Here is a 24,092-nt window from a genome sequence, read left to right as displayed (position 1 = left end):
TTCTACAAGTCTTGTATTGGAAGAACTGGTGGGACTCTTTCTGCTCATCTTTAGCCAGGGTCTGCCCCTAAGAAGAGTGGTTATGGCCTGAAAGCTGAAGCAGACTTTAAAAATGTTAACAGAGAGAGCCTCTCAATTGCTGTGTTCCTGGAAGCTGGTTAGGGAGGCCTTTCCCAAAGAGGGACCTGAACAGTGCTTCCCCATGTCTACCACAATCCCTAAATATACAAACTGGAGGACAGAAACAACAAAGCTAGGCTCTTACCCTCCCACAGAAACTGGGAGACAGGGTGCTATCTCCCTGATGCTCCTATTTCAGCGAGATGACTCTCACGTCCTTGGGACATTCCTGAGTTAAAAATCTTGCAACAGGCTTTTTAAAAAGCATGTATACAGATTTCAAAAGATAAAGAATTTACAATTAAAAGTTTACATAAGAAAATGCTCTAAGAAAAAGGAGGGACATTTCTTCCCTTATTCTTAGCAGGAATAAGACTTTTATTTTAAATTTTATTGGTCCTTACAGCTGGTTGGGAATTTACATATATACACATTAATGTAATCCCTCCCCTTTTATATTTTGTTCCTCTTTTTTAAAATTTCAGTAGGAAAAATGATTCATCACCTTCCCTCCTCCTACACACCTTCAGATTTTTCCAATTAAAAAAAAAATGAGGCTTGAGGAAGGCATGGCTTTTTGGTGTAACAACCCCCTTTGAAACAAGCAAGAAATGACCTCACCTCTCACTGTGCTGACCAGTTGTTCTGGCCCCTAAGTGTTTTGCATCCACAGGGAGTTGTTCCTCTTTGCTGGGTGGCTGCATCCATACAGCAAAAGGTGTGGTATAAAGTTGTGGGGCTAATGGGACTATTTGGTGGTGCAGGGTGCCCATATTAAGCTGCTGCAGAACAGGCTGTACGGTGGCCATGCTTGCCTGATGGCATGGTTTTCTTCCTGTGGAGATTCAATGGAACAGAAGCAGCAATTGAATGGGAGACAGTGAGGAAGCAATCGGTCCAGGGAGCTCGAGAAACTTTCTTAGGTCTGGGGTAAATTTGCTGAAAGCTGTACAGGTGGGATTTCTTTGCTTAAAAAATACTCGTTTTGACTCAACATTTGCCCTAACTTCATTCTGAACTTGCCCAGTAGACATAAATAAAATGATTTTTTTTCTCATCAAAGGAAGAGAAAGGACTTAATTCCCTGTAGCAATCAAACAAGCAGGAAAACAAAACAAGCAAACAAAAAAAACATTTGGACATCAAAATCTTTGCATCTTAACAAAAATGTCTTCAAATAACTTTTTTATTTACTGGTCCAAGGAAAGAAATAAAAATACAGAATGGTAACTGTCATGTAGGGAATGCTTTTCTTTATTAAAGATAGTATCAAGACTTCTCTAAAATATATAACTTCATTTAATCCTTACAACAGCTTTAAGGAGGAAATGCTTTAATTTCCATTTACAGGTAAGGAAACTGGATTTTAAAGGAACTTGAGTAATATGGCCAAGTATTAACAATAATTGTGGAGGTAGAGGTCAAATTCAAAATTATCTATGTTACCTACTATGCTATTAGCACCAACAAATTTTTCTTTAGAGAAAAACTAACCCATGATGAATGACTGAAAGGTATAAATTATTCAAATTCTTAAAGGGATTCCATGCTCTTTTTACAATTATAAAAAAAGTGTTAGAGTCAAACTTTTTATTCTCCACTCCTTATTTGTGTAAGTTAATTATATTTTGTGTGCAAAACTTAATCCAATAGAAATCATCCCCTGTAGTGCAGAGTCCGAGATCAAGTGCCAGCTGGGCTATGACATGAACACGCATAACTGATTACCTCAAATCTCTGTGATTGACTGTGTAAAATGATGGAAATGGGCAAAATCTGTTTTCTTTTGTTTTCCACCCCTAGCTGAATCACCCAGAAAGCCTTTACAAAACACTGTGCTGAGCCCCATTCCAAATCGATTACATCGGAAGCCGTGGGGGTGGGTTATAGGTGTTGTATATTTTCAAAGCTCTCCAGCTTTCGCTATTGAGCAACCAAGTTGAGAATTATTAGATGACATAAACAAATAGTTGCATGATGGATGAGGTCCTTGATAGTACTAACAACTTATAATTCCATGAACAGCCCAACTACCCCCTGGTACTATTTCATTTGTCAAGATAAAGTTATTAAGTGCTTATTAGGAATCTGACAGAGTGCCAAACAGGAAAGTCATAAAGTTAAACTTCCCCGGGTCACCAGGATAACTTACCATGCAGAAGAAGCTTGTGAACATCTATTAGTATACTAGGTGAACCCTATGAATGCACATTTTTCGCTTGACTATATCAGAAGCTAGAGGTCCTTACATCTAGATATCTGTTTTGTGTAATTGCTCTGCTAACCAAAGACAGGAGATGGATCAGACTCCTTCTTTGTATCTTCACACATCAATTTTTAAAAATCCTTTTATTATTGTCCTATTTTTCAAATTTTTCAAATGTATATAACAGTGGTTCAACAGTCCACCTCCCCCTCCAGCCCACTCCAGCCCACTCCCCTCCCCTTGGGTAACCACTAGTCATTTCTCAATGTCTATGAGTCTAATGCTGTTGTGTTCCTTCTGTTTTGCTTTGTTTTTCTATTTCACAAATGAGTGAAATCATATGGTAGTTGTCTTTCTTCACCTGGCTTATTTCACTAAGCATAATACCCTCTGGATCCATTCATGTTGTTGCAAATGGCAGGATTTCTTTTCTTTTTATGGTGGAATAATATTCCATTGTGTATCATTCCATTGTACCACATCTTCTTTATCCATTCTTCTATTGACGGACATTTAGGTTGCTTCCATATCTTGGCTATTACAAACAGTGCAGCAATAAACATAGGGGTGCATATGTCATCTTGAATCATGGATTTTGTTTTCTTACGGTGAATTCCTAAGAGTGGGATTACTAGATCACACTGTTTTGTTTTGTTTTGTTTTTTTAACTAAATAATTATCAACTTTCTGCTGCATTTTGATCACTGATAGATTTACATCCTTTATCCACAATAATGTGAAAAGTTTAACCCAAAGCCTAGTTTGAACTGGCAGGTATTTAGAGATCATCTGATCCAATTTTCCTACCAGTGAATAGATAAATCAGTGATATAGTCTGTCCAAGGTCATACTTATGGTTTTTTTATTGTTTTTGAAAGGGGTCAGGTGTTATGATTCTCAGTTCAGTGATCATCCCATTGGAGTTAGTGTTCAAGACTTTAGGCAGATAATAAATCTTGTGTAACTAATCACATGTGGAATGGTGAGTTCTGTTTGCTTGATGGAAACCATGATAATCTTTGTTGTAATCATAATAAATTTAACTCAACATTGTTTGAAAAGTCACTTCTTTGGAGTCATTCACTTGACCTTGATTATGCAGTTCCTACAATTTTAAATCTTGGAGGAAATATTAGAGATAGTTGTATTTCTCCACAAGTTTCTTTGTCATGCATTTTCTCTCACTAAATTGGTAATAAAAATTCTACCCTTTTATGCAAAATATATTGAAAGTGACTATTATTCATTGGCACCAAAACAAATGTCATAAATTTGCACTTTCTTTTTTTGTAATGTCTTTTTCTCCAACTCTATTGGGATATAATAGACATATAACATTGTGTAAGCTTAAGGTGAACAGTGTGTTGATTTATACACTTAACATCTTGAGAAATGATTATCACAGTAGCATTAATTAACACCTACATCACCTCATATAACTACCATTTCTTGTGGTGAGAATAGTTAAGATCAACTCTCTTCAGCTACTTTATATCATACTGTAGTGTTAACTATAGTTACCATGCATTACATTCCCAGGACTTACTTATCTTATAACTAGAAGTTTGTACCTTTCTGAACTGTTTCATCCATTAACATTCTTGAAATGACACATTATAGAAATGGAGAGCAAATTAGTTGCTGCTAAGGTTTCAGGAGGGAGTGGAAGCAAGCAGGAAGCGGATATAGCTATAACAGGGTAACACAAAAGATCTTTATGATGGAAATGTTTTGTATCTTGACTGTATCACAGTGATCTCCTAGTTGTGATGTCAAAATGTAATTTTGCGGTAGCATTAGGGCTTGTGCCAGAGCCTGGGCGGCGGTCTGAGGGGCCTGAAGACTGCGGGAGGGAGACGGCAGCAGCATGGCGGCAGGGTATGAGCTGCCCAACCCTCCTCTTCCCCGCTGTCGCCGCCGGAGTCGTTGGGACCCTTTAGTCTGCGTGTGTTAGTTGTAAGCCCACTGCCCGCCCGTCAGCCCTCCGACCCACCGGCCCTCCTTCCTTTCATCGCCACTGTCAGCCTGAGGGTCGGGCCGGCGGCTTGGCCGGGACCATGGAGGACATGAAGCTGGAGTTCCCCTCGCTCCCACAGTGCAGAGAAGATGCTGAGGAGTGGACCTATCCAATGAGACGAGAGATGCAGGAAATTTTACCTGGATTGTTCTTAGGTCTGTATTCTTCTGCTATGAAAAGCAAGCTATCTATACTACAGAAATATGGAATAATACATATAATTTGCATAAGACAAAATATTGAAGCAAACTTCATTAAACCAAACTTTCAACAATTATTTAGATATTTTGTCTTGGATATTGCAGATAATCCAGTTGAAAATATAATACGTTTTTTCCCCATGACTAAAGAATTTATTGATGGGAGCTTACAAACTGGAGGAAAAGTTCTTGTCCATGGAAATGCAGGAATCTCCAGGAGTGCTGCCTTTGTTATTGCATACATAATGGAAACATTTGGAATGAAGTACAGAGATGCATTTGCCTATGTTCAAGAAAGAAGATTTTGTATTAATCCTAATGCTGGATTTGTTCATCAACTTCAGGAATATGAAGCCATCTACCTAGCAAAATTAACAATACAGATGATGTCACCACTCCAGATAGAAAGGTCTATCTGTTCATTCTGGTACCACTGGCAGTTTGAAGAGAACACACGAAGATGGTGATGATTTTGGAAACATGCAAGTGGTGACTGCACAGAATAGCTGACTCCAGCAACATTATAGAGGATGTGAATTTCTATTTGGGAAGCATAAAATATTAGACATAGTAATAATGTAAAATGGTATAAACAAAGTAGTCCCTTTTCAATTATATATTGCTTCCAAATCTGTTTCTCTGCAACTTGTCAAGCAACATTTTAAGATGTTGGACTTCTGCAACAGATGGCACTGAAGGTTTTACTCTTTTTTTTTTTTGACATGTTACAGTTTTATTATTATTATAAACCAAGAATTTTGGACTTGCAAAGAGGTATTGCAATAATGCACTTTTCATACTTGAAATTTATTTGTGTGATATAAAGTTATTTACTTTAAACAAGATGCAAGCTAGGAGGGATTTATTTATAAAATCTGGGTAATTTATAGCAAAAGAATTTACTAAAGTTCGCTAAAAATCATTTTGTGTTCTATATATTACATTTTAAACTAATTTTACAGTTCAGTTTTATGATGGAGCCTCTTACAGAAACATTAATGCAGGAATCTGCCACATTTCTTCTTTAGTACAATTCAATAGCTTAATTACCCTTTTATTTTAAACTTATTAATCCCTTATTAATAATCTTTAAATCATGATATTAGCCAACTATGCTTACTTTAACATGATCCAAGTATTGCCTCCGTTCCTATTACTTTCGTAATTTTTTTCCTAGAAAATAGTTTAATGAACAAAAGAATATACTTTGCTTCATAATACCAGATTCTCGAAAATGAGTTTTAGGTTTTCAAGTGACTTTCCTTTTTTGCATTTCTTCAAAGCCAAATGTTGTGTTTGTTCTTTTTAGAGTTGCTTAGCCCATTTTTTTGTTTTTTGTCCAAGATGGTTCTAAGTCGACCATAAGAAACCAATGTAGCACTGTTTTTCTCCAAATGAAGCCCAAAAAAGAAAAGTGCCTTGCATCATTAATTTTAAATTATTGAAATAATAAAAAAAGAAATTTAAAAAAATGTAATTTTGCAAGATGTTACCATTGGGCAAAACTATTGGATGAAACTGATAAAGTGTATGGGATTACTTTGTATTATTTCCTACAACTGCATGTATATCTACAACTATATAAAAATCAAAAGAAAATTTTAATTAAAAAGAAAATTTCCTCTAAGCAAACAAAAATTAAAAAGAAAGACTGATATCGGCACTTCTCGTGTTATCTGTAAAACTCTCTCCTCAAATCCCTACTAAAATTCCAGTAAGAAATATGTAGCCATGGTAAACTGAGATGAAATACATTGGAACTAAGCATAGCTAGATGGGTGGGGGGAATGAAGAAAGGCAATTCCAAGTAAAAGCAGAGATCAGATAATCCTGGTGACATAACCAGTGAACTGTTACTATGAGGAGGAAGCCAGTACAGCATTCAGTCACCCTGAAAATTTGGCTAATGCAAAAATTAAATTGTTTCTTACAAATCAATTTCCTTTGAAATCACAAGAATAAATTATTGTTACCCCAAGATGACTGTAGCTCCAAGGGGCAGAGTGTTTCCAGCCCAAGGCAGGTCCCCAATGAAATGGGTCTAATTGAAATAAGTCAAGGGAAATGGTAGGTTGGGAGAAAGGCTTTTATTTCTTACAGTTGTTAACCAGGCTTGGCAACATCCATCCCCTCCGGCTACTACTCACACTCTCCCCATGGCTTGTGTTCCCCTTCTCCTAACTGCCCCTTCTGCGAGGAACTCCATGGGTGAATCCCTGGTGACTGGCAAATTACATACCAGGAATGGAGGAGAGGAGAGAATGGACATTTTCTCTCCACCCCTTACCCCAGATAGACGGGAGTCTCTGCAGTGGTAAATACCTCTTGATATACAAATGAACTAAGGCTAGGTTGGAGATTCTGGAAATTCTGCCATTTACCCCCCAATGACATAGAACAAATTTATATGACAAATCAATCAAATTTAGTATTACTGTTCTGTAAAATTTAAGTATATGAACAAAAGAAAATTTCTAAATATTGTCATGACTTTTACCTGAGTTTACATCATTAAAAGCACTTAGGAGAAGTTGGCATGTGAGACTCAATTTTATTGATAGAAGAATTTGACCAGTTAAGTTTGCAATTTTTAAATTCTTAACAGATTGAGCTTTATAAAATATTAGTTTTTATTTATTAATTAGACAAGCAGTATTAAATATTTAGAGGAATAATTTAATGTATTTTTAAGTTTAGCACATTGAGTATCAAAGTAAACAGAAAAATCGTAAGTCCTTTGGGTGCTTAAGGTTTCGGCAATATGGCTAAGACAAAACTGGTACTCCTACCAGATGAGAGATCAAATCTAAGACCTTGGGTGCCTCCTTTCAAGATTGAAGGCTTCGTACAAATGCAATCATTTGTATTTCTCTTCTCCAAGTATCAGCAATATCAGAACCAAGATAGCACTCAGCACAAAGCAATTGCTCTATAAAAGTTATTAGAATCGCTTATTTTACTTTAGACATATGATAAAGCTGAGTTCCTTACTCTGAACTATAACTTACAAGTGCAACAGCTGGGAAAGGTTTCAGCCACCAGCTTGATTCTCAAGTGAACTGCATTGCATGTATTGTTAGTCTGATATGATAATTTACTTTAGGCAAGGGAACCTCATACTGATTACTGGGAAATGAGTAAGCTCATAATACAGTTGTGCATAAGTCTAGACAAATCCTAGAATTGGGCACTGCACAAATTGCAGAGATACAGCCAACCCTTACCTAGAAGTTGGTAGTTAGGAAAAAAGGATCCAAAAAAAAAGGAATTTAAACTTGTACCAAGAAAAGTAAATAATGTGTGACTATATCCTTATAACTCCAATTATCAACTAGTTGATTCTAGATGCCCTCACACTCATCTAAAACTTAGATGTACATCAGAAAAGATTCTGAATGCCTGATGGAAGGAGACAGAGATGGATTTACTGTGAATTTGGGCACATCTTAAATCTTAGAAGCATTTTCTGTTTCATGCTTGGAGTTGTTCTGGGGACAGATCCCAAGAGTAAAGTGTTTTGAAGCCCTCAATCTCCTGTCCTCTAAATTTGTATTCCCTGGCAAGAGCCAGTAAAATTTACATGACATAAATTTGGTAGAACCTGGAGGAGATGCTTTCTGTCTCCAGGCAGCCCTGTAAGTGTCAAGAGAGAATCCTTAGCTTATTTACCTTGTACTATGAGACAGTTAGAGATGTATTACAGCTTTTCTCAATCACTTAGTTATGAGCTTATTAACTTTCCTGGCAGCTGGAGTAATATCTCACTATCTGCGAGAGGAGATGTGTTAGTGATTAAATGACTTCATAAACAATATGTCACTTTTCATGTTTCATAAACCTGAGTACATTTATGAAGGACAAGGAGGTAGATTCCTTAAATTTGATATAAAGCTTGTGGGAGTTGAGGAAAGGATAATTTCAAGGTACCTCAGATTCCCTTCCTGATTTATATGTACCCGTTGATTTACATTACTCTCTGTTTAACTGAGCAAATAAAGGAAACAAGAAGTCATATACACTCATATTCATATTACACACTCTCACATGCATGTATATATCATTTAAAGTGTTAGGAGTGACAAACCATCATTTTTAGCTAACCGGAAGCTGCTGGCCCCAGACTGCTCAAATTGCAGCTCTATTTTATTGGCTGCCTGTGGCCTAAGGGAGGTGACCTAAGCATTGTGAGTCTCAGTTTCCTTCTCCATATGATGAGGGTAATGGTAGTACTTAGCCCTTAGGGCTGTTGAGAGGATTAAAATTACTTTAAAATACTTAAAACACTGTCTGGCACATAAAAAAGCATGCACTAAGTGATAACAATTTTTATTAATCAAAAGTCCCTAGATTAACTTTGTTTGGCAAATCAGCCTTTAAGTAAATCTGCCATTAATTTGTGTCCATTGAATAGCAGACCCTCATACTGACAACTGGGATAATCATTTATTTGCTCTGTCCTTGGTGACATTTTACTTTTACTGTTCAGTGGGATGAACTGGGGCAAGAAGGAGAACCAGACTGGCTTTTTCTACAACAAATTAGCAGAGAATTTCTTCTGCTTCCCTGCACCAGAAGATCCTGATGATATGAAGTCAAGAGAAAACATGATTTTCCATTCTCTCATACCCTTTGTAAACCAGAGTTCCTTGCAAATATGTTGACTTTGCTGCAAATCTTTAGCAGTAAAATGGAGGGAGAAAACAGATATTACTGTGAGCAGGACTTCTCTATTTCTCTCTTCCTCAAATGAACTCTGTTGGTTAATACTGAAAAGCAGAAAGAATGAATCCTTGAATTATGACACCACTTTGTATTTGAAGGACATTTTTCCTACCAATAGCAAAAGCCATGATAGTGATTTAAAATGTTTCCAATGAACATGCCATAGAATCTTAGGGGTCTGAATTAAGTTGATTGTTAGTTTAAATAAGAAAAAAATAAAAAAGCACTAATCTTATACACTACTTCCTGCAAAATTTGCAACTGAATTATGGAAAGCTCTGCTGGATATCCTTATGCTATTATCATTTTTCACCCAGCATGTGGTTATTACATCACTTAAAGCACAAAATTCTTCATTTTGTTAATTGTAGAGCTTGTGACATGAATGCCAATGCAGGAAAAAGGATCCAAATAATATAACAAAGAGTTAGATTGCACAATATGTTGATGAGTGTAAAACTTAACTTAGTCTGATTATAAGAGAAAAATGTCTGATTTTTAAAATTCATCTTAAAATAATGTTTTTTTGTGTTCACCTACATTTGACAGAATTAGTGATAAGTCTTACTCATCTCTAGATACTGCTTGGTAGTTATTTTTATAGATTCAGGTTATTTTTTGAGACACAAACCTTATGCACTTCCTCACATTCCTTCATTGCCAGTCGCCTTCTCAACACTGGCTTACTTCTGAAGCTGCCATATTGAATGATGTTCACTGAAGGTCTCCTCAGTCCTCGTTCCAACTGTTCACTTGACCAGGGAATAGCACACCCTTTACCCTTGACTGTGCACAGGCAGATCAATAAACTGCATGGTCAGGGTTTCTGCCTCCTCCTTCTACTTCCAAAATTTGATGAAACACCACATCACAAGAGAGAACTTGATATTTTGAGCTTCTACAGAAAGAGCCAAATGATGCATCTCAGAATATGAGAGGGTCAACTCCCATAAAGGGTCAACTTTGATTTATGGGAAGCAAAAAATTAGAGAGTTCTCTCTCCTTCCTCCCTTCCACAGATTACTCAAAGTCAGAGTCCATTCTCCTTGTCGTCCGCCAGAACAGCTCATGTCCACCAATGCCCTTGCTAAGAAGCTGCTGGTTTTCTGTGCAGCTGCCCTGAACTGGAGCCGCTGGGCCCTGTGACCCCACTGTTCCCCCTCTATCGCTGCCTCACTTTCTTCTTTCTCTCCCATGCTGCACTATGCTGGCTTTCACCTTCAAAATTGCTGCATTATTGCTTTTATCCTTTCCTCAGGTTCTTTTTTCTAGGGAACCTGGGCAGTGACAGTTATACTTTTCTTGTATTTTGAGATAGGGAAAATTACCATTTTATTCTTTTTTGTCTTCTTCAATAGAACTGTTCATATTTTGGGATTAAGAACACTAGCATTCTAAATTAAAGTGAATTGAAATATTGTTGTGGGCAGTAAAAACAAATAACTTGATAGGACCTGAAAAAAATATATAATTCAATGTCAACTTTCATCTTCCTGGGAAACCAAGATAATTCAGAGCAGAGTAATGCATCTATTTATAAATATCCTTAAAAGAAAAGAAAAAAAAATACAATTTGTTTAACGAGGTTCATGCCTTTTACTTCTCCAAGAAACACTAAGAAAAACTAGCACCCAGACGTCAGCAAGGTTGTCGAGGCAAGAATAATCATTTCTAGTGCACAGAACGCACTCAGCAAAGCCCAAAATAAAACATAATTCTAGAGGATAGTAAATATTTTTACAGAAGATAATAAACTCTATTTAGTGATTCTACATCCAGATAAGAGACTGGGCTCATAAATGTACAGGAGTTTGTTAGTTTTTTTGTTTGTTTCCTGGTTGTCTCTGGTTTGTTTCTTAGGAAAGGAATGCAGTGGGATTTGCAAACCTTCCATTCCTGCAACTCCACTCCTTAAAGGAAGCAGGACATTCTCCACATGGTCCTTCACTTCCTCATCCCAACAGTGAAGACCTATAATTTGGCAACTCAACAATTACTTGTTTAAACTATCTCAAATATAGGATTTAAAATTTTTAAATATATCTTAACCAGCAACTCTCTTTAAATGAACACAAACCATAACTAATATCAGAGAAGAGCAAGAGGAAAACCTTCTTAGATGTTCAGGTCCACTGTTGTCTCTTATTTGTCTAAAAGGCAGCAACTCTGTTGAATAAGAAATGAGCTTGAAGGATGACAGAATATGCCACCCCAAAATATGCCACTTGGCCTAAGGATTGTTTTCAGCTAAAGGCACTTAAAAGACAGCAGATGTGAGAAGGCCATTCTAATCTCTCCCTTCTTTCCGAAAACAAGATAAAAAAAAAACTCCCATGCAAAAGATGCTCTATCTGTACCAAGAGCAAAGCAATATTCTTCAATGGAGAGTGAAAAATGAGAGAAGTTTGTACGAATAGACATTGCTAAAATAATTTTCATCTTGATTTAGCTTCCCCATATATTTTAGTTACTTTTCCGCAATTGCCTCTTTGTTCGACCAATATAAAAATCTTTAGGTTTCACAGTTTCTTTGAGTCTTCATTTCCTTAGGAGGGCCCTTATGTCACATAAAACATATAAATTCATATGCTTTTAATCTGTTAATCTGTCTGATGCCAATTTAATTCTCAGGCCTACCTAAAAACCCCTAAGAAGGCAGAGGTAAAATTTTGCCTCTGTTCTACCTCCCTCTACCTTCTCCCCAGCATAATTTGACTCTTGTTTAGTTCCTTGGGGCAGAATCCATGGCAACTACTGCTTCTGTGAGCAACTGGAGTCCACAGCAGCTGATCTGCATAGAAAAGGGGGAAATAAGTTGACACAGGATGCTGTGGTCAACTGAGTGTTCTTTTCCAATTCTGCAAGAGCTGTTTAGCACTAAAGATTATTTTATGGTTCCAGACCAACTAGGGGAACAACAGTGATATAAAAGGGAATAGTTGGCCTATGTTTTCACATAAAAATGAAAAGTATTTACAACCACCCTAAATGATAAATACTTGGCTTTCATCCCATTGCAGCATTTGACACTCTTCCCTTTGACATTTTTCTTACTTTTGTCTTTAGAGAGACTCTTCTCTCCTGCATGCTTCTCCTTTGTCTACATTCATTTCACCTAGTAGATGCCACTTTTCCCTAAGGTTCCAATCTTAACCCTGTTTAAATAACATAGATGAAGAGCCTAACACAGTATATGCAAACCATAAATAAAGCCTTTTTACCTCCCCTTATATTTAGGCTCTCTCCTTTCAGCCCTTACAGGGCTCATTCACCACCAGAAATTCAATGACCATCTCCATTAGCAGCCTGTAAATTTATCTCCAGTCCCAAAAACTCTACAAAGGCCAAGGCCCATAGGGACAAATGCCTTCCATCATTTTCTCAAATGTTTCAAAATCATGTCAAAGTCAACTTCCCCCAAACTGAAACTGCTTATCCTCACTCCCTTAAAAATTTATCCTCTCCTGTGCTCCCTATAGCTGCATAATTATAATTTATTTGCCACTGAAACTAGAAATATTAATATCTTCTAATATTCTCTCATTTCCTCCTGACTCCTTTTTCACCGGTATTAGTCTATTCCACTCCCTGTAATTTCTCACTAAGACAATGGCTTCTAACACTAGGCCCTGCTTCTTGTCTCCCTCAACTCGAATGTATCCAACCCAATGCATCATAATTCTATTTTTATAACCCTTTTTATATCTCCTACACATCTGCTCAGAAGTCATCTATAGCTCCTGTGGGTAAAACTGCAGTGTTTCCAGAATCTCTTGCCTGGCTTTAGTGCATCTCCACACAATAGGTGTTTCTAAGGAGTGGAGAGTAGTCCATCTCTATGTCAATAGGTAATTACAAGGTCCAGCAAGGGCTTATCTGGACCAGAGAGATTGGGTGGGGGCCTCTTCTTCTGCAGCCATTTCTTGAAAGACACAGGAGAGCAGAAGTGGAATACTTCTAAAAAATAAATGGGTTTCTCCTACTTCATTTCTCCCTTTCGCTGATTTCAGTTTCAAAGGTATTTTGCCCCAGGATTCACCTCCTCCCCAGGAGTTACAGCTCCTCATTGCCAGTCACACCAGATCTCCCGTTATTGTTGTTGATATATCCATGTCACAGCACCATTGTTGTTGCAGTTTCTTCTGCCTGAAATACCAGCCCTCTGACTTGATAAAATCCATGTCACTATTTAAGCCCTAACTCAAATTTCTTCTTTTCATTCAAACTTTCCAAGACTTTCTTGTTCAAGCATGATGCACCATTGTTTTCTCTATATTCCTGTAGTAATTCATCAAGTCTTTTATAGATTTAAGAAATGTGTATGATTAAGAATGTATTCCATTCTTTCTTCAATTTGTCAGTTATTGCAATTACAACCCTTACTGCACAGTGTCATTGGCCTATTTATTTTAATCAATCTCCCTTCCTAGATATGTTATCTCCTTGATAAAAAAGACAAAATCCATAATGAAGGCTGAGAGTAGCTCCAGGCCCCTCCCAACCAGAGAGCCTGTATGGGAAATTAAGAGTAGCCTAGAGGGCCCCCTTCCCCCTCCCAGGTCCTGCCCAGGCAAGGAAGCTGAGATATAGCCCCACCAATTGTGGAGAGTGTGTTCTGGTCTTATTTGACCAGAAGGACTGGAGAAAATTCCCAGAAGCTGTGTGGCCCAGTGGCACTCAAGCCAAGAGGCAGACAGAGCTGATAGCTTGAAGAGCAAAGCCCCAGGCCTCCCTGACCTTGTTCAATCACAGAACTTGGGGTGTGGGCCATCTTGAGTTAATAGAACTAAAAAAAGAGCTTTACCAGCTTTAGAGCTGCTTCTCCTGCTGCACCTGGGGAGGAAATCTAATTCATAATCCTGTTCATTGCTGAATAAAGCCTACTGCTTGCCCAACTGAGAACCTAATGAGAGCACACTGAAAGCTGCGTCTCATTCAATAGCCCTACATACAGTGGCACTTAAACAGAGAAGACAGCCCATGGCTTCCCCAATCTGCAGAGCAAAACCAGTAGCCTCACCTGACCAGGGAATTCAGAAACTCTGAAGCACTTTGGGTTCCCAAACAATGAGCTAGGTCATGTTCCACTTCCCTGCCAAGGCAGGGAAGCTTATTCATAGCCCCATAAATTACTGAACATAGTACCTAGTCCCAACCAACTAGTAAGCCTAACTAGAGAATCCAGGCAACTGCAGAATCCAGCCTACAGCCTAACTTGAGTAGAGAATCAAGTTATTAGTTCCATATGACTATTCTCAGACCATGGCACACATACCTGTTCTCAGAGCTCCAAAAGTTGCTTCACCCAAAAATAGCATAATAGCAGGCCCAAGGACATTATAAGCAGACACACCGTGAAACCCAAACTGAGCTGACTGGTAAAAAACTCTCTGGCAAAGCCAACCAGTAAGGCCTGGAAGAGGAGCCCAATTACTCAAATGTGCAGATACCAACATAAGAAATTGAGAATCATTAAAAATCAGGTAAATATGACATCCAACTAGAGCAATCAGAAAGAAAAAGAAATAAAAGCTATCAGAATTGAAAAGAAAGAAGTAAAAGTATCTGTATTTGCAGATGACATGTTTTTATACACCAAAAATCCTGAAGAGTCAACCAAAAAACTGTTAGATCTAATCAATGAATTCAGTAAAGATACAAACTGACATACAAAAACCAGCAGTATTTCATACATTAACAATAAATTTTCTGAGTAAGAAATAGACAAATAAATCCCACTTAGCATCAAAAACAAAAAAATACTGAGGAATAAATTTAACTAAGGAGGTGAAATAATAAACTACTGAATAAACTACTAGACTATGATGAAAGAAATCAAAGAAGAAAACAAATGAATGGAAACGTATCCCACGTTCATGGATTGGATAAATTAACATAGTTAAAATGTCAGCACTATAAAAAGCCATATATAGATTCAATGCAATCCTATCAAGACTCCAAAGACATTTCTTACAGAAATAGGAACACTCCTAAAATTTATGTGGAACCACAAAAGACTCCAAATAGCCAAAGAAATCCTGAGAAAGAAGAACAAAGCAGGAAGCATCACATTTCCTGATTTCAAGCTACAACATAAAGCTAGAGCCATCAAAACAGTAAGGTACTGGCATGAAAACAGACAATAGAACAGAATCAAGAGCCCATAAATAAACCCAAACAGTTGTTGTCAACTAATATTTCAGAAGGGAGCCCAGAATACTCAATGGAGAAAACATAGTCTCTTCAATAAATGGTGCTGGGATAATTGGATATTCACATGTAAATAATGAAACTGGACCCATATCTTATACCACTCACAAAAATTAACTCAAAATAGATCAAATACTTACAAGTAAGATCTGAAACCACAAAACTCCCAGAAGGAAATATAGGAATAAAGCTCCTTGTCATGAATCTTGGTTATGATTTCTTGGAAGAAACCTAAAGCACAAACAAAATAAAAAACAAGCAAGTGCAACTACACCAAATTTAAAAGCTTCTGCATAGCAAAAGAAGCTATCAACACAGTGAAAACACAACCTATAGATAGGAAGAAATATTTGTAAAACATGTATCTGATAAGGAATTAAGATTCAAAATATAAAGAACTCATATAACTCAATAGCAAACAAATAACCCAGTTAAAAAATGGGCAAAGGACCTGAATATACATTTCTCTAAAGAAGATACACAAAAGGCCAACAGGTACATAAAAAAATGCTCAAAATTACTTGTCATTAGAGAAATGCAAGTTAAAACCACAATGAGATATTACCTCACACCTATTAGAATGGTCATCATCAAAAAGACAAGCGAAGAGATAATAAATGTTGTCATGGACATGGAGAAAAGGAAACACTTGTTTATAGTTGGTGGGATTGTAAATTGGTATAGTCACTATGGAAAACAGTATGGAGGAGGATCCTCAAGAAATTAAAAATAAAACCATCATATGATCCAACTGTTCTACTTCTGGAAATACATCCAAAGGAAGCAAAAATACTAATTCAAAAAAAATCTTCACCCCCATATTCACAGCAGCATTATTTATAATAACCAAGACATGGAAACAACCCAAGTGTCCATCAATGGATGAATGGATAAAGTTGTGGCATACATATGTATATGTATGTGTGTGTGTGTGTGTGTATATATATGTATATATGGAATGGAATATAATTCAGCCACAAAAAATGAGAAAATTGTAACATTTATGACAACATGGATGGGCCTTGAAGGCATTATGCTAAGTAAAATAAATCAGAGAAAGATAAATATTGTATGATCTCACTTATATGTAGAATCTAAAAAAAAACACACAAAAACCCAACAAACTCATAGAAAAAGATCAGTCTTATGGAGAGGATGGGGGAGAGGGTATTGGAGGAAGGTAGTCAAAAGGTACAAACTTCTAGTTAAAATCAGTAAGTAGTAGGGATATAATGTACAACATGATGACTATAGTTAACACTGCTGTATGGTATATGGGAAATTTATTGAGACTAAATCCTAAGAGTTCTCATCACATGATTTTCCTTTTTTCTTTCTTTTCTTTTCATTGTATCTATATGAGAAGATGGATGTAAGCTGAGTCTATTGCAGAAATAATTTCACAATATATGTAAAGAAACCATCATGCTGTACACCTTAAACTTACAGAGTGATATCTGTCTACTGTTCTCAATAAAACTGCAAGAAAAAAAAACTGATTGACCATAACATATTTCATGGAGAAGTTGGCCATTTAGAGGGTATTTACCAAATCAGGTTGTGGTTCTCGGCCCGTTTGTAATGATGATTAGCTCACTTTGGATTCTCTTGAGACCTGTTCCCTTTTTTTCCCTTCAAATAGCAACTTGTTTCCTTCCCTTTCATCCATTCTGTCATGTCATTGAATAATAGAACTTCACACATCATTTTGAGTTGTTATTTGTCATTTAACTATTATGAAGTTAGGCACTATCAGGCACAACTTAGCAGAATATGTAGAACTTTCAAGTTAATTATCTACAGCAATGCTATTAATTGAGCATTTCTAAACTCAGGATTATTTGCAACAACTTTTTGGATAATAATAAAAAAAATACTGCAGACCTCACTGATCATGTTTTATGAACAAATGTCATTCTTCCTTATGAACTGTTTAAAATGCTAACAAAATTAGTTGTTTTGAGGTACTTCAATCCATTTTAAGTAAATTTTGTATCTTCTCAATCTGGAGGCAAAAATAGTTCTACATAAATAGCCATTTATTTATCAATTATATTAACGGATCCACTTCTTTTGTAAACTAGCTAAAATTTTTGTCCTTAAAAAGAGAAGGTAGTAAAAAAGGATTTCTCTAATACTGATATCTAAAGCAATTAAAGTAGTCAAGTTACTTTATTTTGTATTTTATATTATCAGTGTAATTACAGTAGAATATTTTTTAATGTCTCAGATTACAGCTTATCCCCTACATTTTTTTATATCCTCCCAATTCCCACAATATAATTTACAATCCTTTCTCTTACAATTTATGGACATAGGGAATCTCATCTTTAGAATAAATTCATTCTTAGAATAAATTAAATACAGAAATTTATCATTCATAATTAGTGATTACAATCACCAAATTTTAAAAAGCAGCCTACTACAAACTTGAAAGGGTAATCGTGATAGAAGGGGAGAAGAATAGGTAAAATGTGTGTTGCTCTTTGTGTTCAATTATAAATTATTTTCACAAGCCTCTGAAATTTTAAAGATACTCCATGCATCACTAATGTATTTATGCCAAGGAAAGGTAAACAATTAAAGAAACTTCCTAGATAACACCCTCACAAGCTATATAAAACACACATAACAATTATTAAGTAAAGCATTCACTTCTCATTAGAGGCAATATTAATGAAACATTTGAATTTCACTTAATAATTTTGTGTTGTGCAAGATATGTTAAGTCTCTGCCTCAGTTTTCTTAAACATAAATCATGCATACAATATTTCCAAAAAGCTTCAAAGAATGTAACACTTTATATAGATTTTCTAGGCAAGAGCTGTATATAATTAATTATAATAGTGGTTCATGCCATTTTACAATAACACTCTTTAAAAATTTTTGGCTTCCACATATTCTATGCATTATTTAATCCACTTTATAAGTTTTGAACAGATTGGGATACAAAGGGAGGTAAAGTAAAGTTCATAAGCTATTTACTGTACCCAGTCCCTTGAACTACTATTCACCCTACTGGAAGCACCTCAGTTAGCTGAAGGAGAAGACATTGGAACAAGTACTATCTGTTTTTCCCCCTTACCTTTACATGGACCAGAAAGAACCAGTAAATACAGGGAATATTATACTGCTTCCACAAGACAGAAAGCAAAATCTGAGCCTCAGTGCAAATGAGAAAGTTTCTGGATAACTTCTACCAGCTCTGTTTCCAGTTCCCTGAGGCAAGTATGTCTACCTCTGATGAAAATAGCCAACATTATTGAATGTTAACTCTTTTCAGGCATTGGGCTATGAACTGTACATACACTCTTACTTGCCCTTCATAGGGTTCTCATAAAGTAGATCTAATTATTAGTCTAATTTTAACCTCATTTTACAGATGAAAAAAAAATGAGTATGGAGAGGTCATGTTATCTACCTAATATCACAATATTAGTAACAGCATGAAGAATCTCTAGTCTAGGAACTTACCGCTGTGGTATACATCTAGGTTGCTCTTACTTGCCAGAAGATCTCAGAAAGGCAGCATTGTCCACTAACCCCATTATTTCCTTAACTTTGTATATATTTTACTTAATTCTTTAAAGTTTGTCTAAAGATGTTATCAATGACCAACAGTGGCGCAGTTTTGTGAACTCTGTATCCATCAACTCTGTATTTTACTTACTTCCAGCTTCCTGCTTCCTCCTTTCCAAATAGTGCATAATAACGCACTTCCGTGGACTTCATATACCTGGAGGAAGGTAAGGAAAAGCATTAGATCCTTTTTATTGCCTTCAATGGAACTCAGAAAATGAAAACTGTAAAAATCAATCCCACAATAGTTTTAACCTCATAATAAGAGGAAAAATATAATCAAATTTATGCTGTTACTTCTACTTTTTATGCCATGTATTCTGGATTACATTCTCCTAGATAGCAGTAACACTAAGAACTTAAAGTCACAGCTAAAGTGACAGACACAGAAAAAGAAATACAGGAACAGAACCCAGAATGTCCTTCGGCCATAAGAACATGCCAGAGAAAGACAAAAAGCCCATTTTCTACAAATCATCATTCTTATTATAATCCATATTTATAAGGCTGTGAGGTTCTATAAATGATTTGAATTGAGGTTGTTACCATTACTTTTAACTGAAAATGAATTAGGATGGCCAAAATTTCTCATCCAACCTAAAGTTAAACAAAGGGAAATATATTTTAAATTTATTTAAATTTAAAAAGCCTGGTCAATCCATTTGTCTTAACCATGGGAAAAACCATGACTTAGAAAACCAGAATCAAATTGTGACATTAATTGACAGGAAGGAAAAAGAGTGTCCCTCCTCATTCTTGATGGCTTTTCACATTCATTATAAGTCAACATCTTAACATATCCTGGAATAAAAACTATAAAATACACATAATTATTATCTGAATGCAATTTTTTCCATACTGCAATTAAGAAGAACTATATGATTTGAGCTTTTGCGCCCTTTTATGCTCGAAAAATAATCTGACTGTATGTGTGAGCAAAGAGCTGAAATGTTACTAGGGCAATATGAAGGACTAACGGAACTGAGTGCATGATAGCTGAAAGCATGAGGCTATCCACATGGCAGTGCAGATCCTAATCCTGGATGGAATTCATCTCACCTCAGTACGAACCCAGTATTTTCTCTAATACAATAGTTCTCACAAAACAGCTTTTTCTAGCTGCCTGCCTGTTCTCTCCTACCAAGGTGAAGGTCCATAAGAAATTACCCATAGGTGAGTCAAGTCACATTAATTTATCTCCTTTTCCAGAAGCTTATCAAGTACCCTTCCAAACAGTTAGAGGTGAGGGGGGATGCTGCAAGTCCATTTATGAAGTAGCCTTTGTTACACAGCTCCATCTCTAATTCAAAAATGTGGAAAAATGGGACTCCACAAGAACAAATACCAGTAGACAAGGATTATTGAGGGTGAGGGTTGACCTAAAGCCTAACCACTACAATCAGCTTTCTACTCCTACACCCTACCCTAGTATTTAATTTAGCACTTACTACATAGTATTGTAAACATCCACCTCTTTATTTTCTCTTTTGTGCCAACAGCCTTTAAGGAAGTTTGGGTTTTTTTTAGGTTCCTTTTTAAAAAATGCCTTGTCAGTGACCATAGTCACAGTTTACATTTACTATTCAGGTATATTTGTAGTAACACTTTCAAAAGGATCTCATTTTGGTGATGAAATATTTAGTCACCATTCTCATTATTATTGTATCTCTAGCAACTCAAACAGCATTTGAAACATATTTGGTAAATAATAAATGTCTGTTAAAATAGTTATTTTATCAATCATTACTTCTGTAATAGAGAATGATACTTAGAATAAAAAGTAGTTAATTACAGCATTAAAGCAAGAGAGTTCATCTTTTTGTTTGAAGGAATCATTTGATGCCCTTGAGGTTACTAACTGCACAGGCTTGGAAGTCAAATCAATCTGCATATCTGATGAGCAGGGTCACAAATTTCTAAAAGAGTCAGCTCTTCACTTGTAGCATTTAAAAAGCATTGACCTAAAAGTCTCCCAAAATAAACACAGATGAATAGTTTCTATTTTTCAAACCATTTCTTCAAATCACTATTTTTTTCTAATCTGTTAGATCTGCCTTGCATTTTTCCCTTTAGAACACAGGACAGAATGCAAAAGTCAACAATTTCTAATGACATATTCTCAATTCCCTTTTAATACACCCGTTTAAAAATAAAGATCTTTAAAAACTAGTACTTCACAAATGGAACAGAATTGTGCTGATCTATTTTGATGACATTTACTTTTCTTACACATTTCTTAAAAAAATAAAAGGTAAACTTCATAGAGAAAGAGAGAGGCACTAGGTCACTCTTGAAATACTACTGTATCTATCTATATCTCCAGTACCAGGAGTTCCCAGTTTATATTCAGCTTCCAAGTATACACAGGCACATAAACTTTAAAGTATTTCTCAGTTATGATTTTTGCCATGGTTTCTTGGAAGTAGTTGTCAATCAATAAGTATTTGTTAAAAAATTGTTTAAATTCATCTGCCATCATTTTACCAACATAATAATATGTTAAAGGATGTAGAAAAAAAGACAAGGCTCCAACATGGATTTTGTTTATCAATTCCTCGTATTTTTATTGTGTTCTGACTATCCATCAATACCCTCAGCGATGATATTTATTTGTAAGCAGTTTTGATATTTCTGACAGTGCTATTTAACACAGATAGAAATCCAAACAGTTAAGGTCTATAAGGTAATCAATGAAACAAGATCTATTTAATTAACCAATGTTTAATGTAATAAGGCTTAAGGATGATTCAATAAATTAAATCACATTCTTTTGCCTAAAAATAATAGCTCTACAGCAGTATTTTCCCAAATATTTCATAGCACAGTATATCTGCCATAGCTCAATGTTAGTAGGACCTCAATGTCTATAATATCACTTTACTAACTATAAAAATAGTTCATAGAGTAAGTAACAAAAGCATCAATTCATCTTCAAATTTAAAGAATCTATGTTTCAATTCTAGTTAGTTTATAGACAATTGCCAAATATCATTACTTGTACTATAACAACCAAAAAGAAAATCAGATAATATTTTTAAAAACCATAATTTTTACTAAAGTCATTGAAGAGAATGATAAGCAGAAAACAGTGGCACTTTTATTCCTGGAGTTAATTCCCTAGCTTGAATATTAACACTTGGAGGAAATTAAGAGACTTTATTGTAATAAGGAAAATGAGCTAATTTTTAAAATCACTGTGGATTGGCATGTTAAACTGAAATTGAAGAAGCCCCAAACACAAAGCTAATTCTCCTCAATCAACATTTCTCCCTCATAGAACTTTTGCTAAGAAAGTGGAAATTGAAGACTGGGCTGAAAAATAAGTATTTCTTAGTCTTACAATGCTAAGGATCCAGAGCATTGCTGAAAGGAAGGTCCTTGTTCCATCCTAAAGACACTGAATGTAAGAGGTGAACCAAGCTAACTAAGGCTACAACCCAGGTCCAACATAGTTCAATCCTACTTTGATCAGAAAGATCATCCCTTCAACCTTGCCTGTCTGACAGTGGAACTAATGAGCACTTTCTGGAAAAAGAAACATCCATTTCCATCTCTAATAATACTTTATGAACAATATTTGACATAAATTTAAAAATAGGAAAAATATGAAGCAAAAATATGTGCCTGTGATTGGGGAATAAAACAATCAATAGAAGCAGGCCAACAAATGACCCAGATATCAAAAATAGCAAAGTCTTTAAGATAACCATTAATAATATGTTAAAGGTTTTAGAAAAAAAGATAGACAAAATGATGGAGAAGTTGGAGCATTTAAAAAGATAAATGGAGGGGTAAGGAAGAAAAAAATTAAAAAAAATAAAAAGTAAGTGGAATCCCTAAAAAAGAACCAAATACAAGTTGTGGAATTGAAAAATATATAATATTTGAGATTAAGAATTTATTGGATGGACTTTATATTAGAATGGCCACAGAAGAATAAAGGATCAGGGAATCAGACACTTGTTGGAAAATACCACTAATCTAATATATGTATAACTGGAATCACCATTAATGACACACACTGACATTATGTGCCTCTTATTATGATGTACTGAGAGGGACATAGTATTATTTTTGTGGTTTTCTCACATTCAAAAAGAATGCATTCTCTGAATTTAATCATCAAGAAACATCAGACAAATCCAAATTGTAAGAAATTCTGCAAAATAATTGGCCATTTCTTTTCAAACATATAAAGGTTATGAAAGACAAAAAAAAAAGACTGAATAACTTTCAGATTGGAGGAAATTTAACAGCATGACAACTGAATGCAATATGGGATCCTTGAACAGAAATTTGTGAAATTGGCCATTGAATAAGGTCTGTAGATGAGTTAATAGTATTATATAGGTGTTGGTTTGGTTTTACTCCTTGTACTTTAGTTAAATAAACTATTAACCTTTGTGCAAGAACTTTCTCTTTTTGCAATTTTACATATCTCAGATTATTTCAAAATAACATTAAAAATAAAAAGCAAACCACTTTTAGAAGTATTCAAAGTCCTTGTAAATATGCAGCTACAAAATAGATAGATATTCTAATTAACATGCCATGAAATACATATTAAATTGTGCTTTATACTTTGCAGAAGTATCTTCCTCGGAGACTATTATAGTAATGATTCTTTGCTTAAAATATCTCTCAAATACTTTTTCCAGAACTGCCACAAAAGATTATGCGCCACTGAGAATATTGATTACTTTATAAAAGTGGGGATTTTTTTCACTACTATCCAAATTAGATAGATAGATAGGAATGTATATGTATATATTCAGACATTAATGAATATATATTCAATTTCTACATAGTGAGTTATATATTGAATATTCACATATTCATTTCACCATCCTGGCTCCAAAACAATTACATGTGTTTTTAAACATTATGATCATCCACAAAGAATAGGTTTTCTACCATTCAGGATAATTAAAATAAAGTCCATTGTAATAATTCTTAAAGGAAAGTAACAAAATGCTCTTGGGCAATGATAAATGCATTGGAATGGATGCACAAAATCTTCCAAAGTGACACCATAAC

General features: G+C 35.4%; 1 protein-coding gene and 1 long non-coding RNA gene across 3 annotated transcripts in view; one reads left to right on the top strand and one right to left on the bottom strand.

The window, feature by feature from the left end:
* Positions 1-745: 745 nt before the first annotated feature.
* LOC130681320 (uncharacterized) overlaps positions 746-24,092 on the bottom strand; it is a 60,319-nt gene continuing 36,972 nt past the window's right edge. Inside the window, exons 3-4 of one of the 2 annotated variants that reach the window (XR_008994371.1) lie at positions 19,147-19,212; positions 746-955 (exon numbers count right to left, since the gene is read on the bottom strand). This is a non-coding gene — a long non-coding RNA (uncharacterized LOC130681320). Of the gene's footprint in view, positions 956-15,610; positions 15,707-19,146; positions 19,213-24,092 lie in introns of those variants that run through there. The other variant, XR_008994370.1, reaches the window with a different exon arrangement.
* Positions 4,381-5,972, top strand: LOC118927668 (serine/threonine/tyrosine-interacting protein-like). Its single transcript, XM_036916147.2, has one exon. The coding sequence runs from the start codon at positions 4,384-4,386 to the stop codon at positions 5,008-5,010; it is 627 nt and encodes a 208-aa protein (XP_036772042.1). The 5' UTR covers positions 4,381-4,383; the 3' UTR covers positions 5,011-5,972.

Source organism: Manis pentadactyla, chromosome 16 (genome assembly GCF_030020395.1).
Source record: "Manis pentadactyla isolate mManPen7 chromosome 16, mManPen7.hap1, whole genome shotgun sequence".
NCBI classification, from domain to species: Eukaryota; Metazoa; Chordata; class Mammalia; order Pholidota; family Manidae; genus Manis; species Manis pentadactyla.
Note: the sequence above shows the minus strand (reverse complement) of the source record. Positions and strands in the feature narration are given on the sequence as shown.

What these genes read in the sequence shown, in the direction of transcription:
- LOC118927668 (XM_036916147.2), top strand. Translation starts at nt 4,384, where the DNA reads ATGGAGGACATGAAGCTGGAGTTCCCCTCGCTCCCACAGTGCAGAGAA.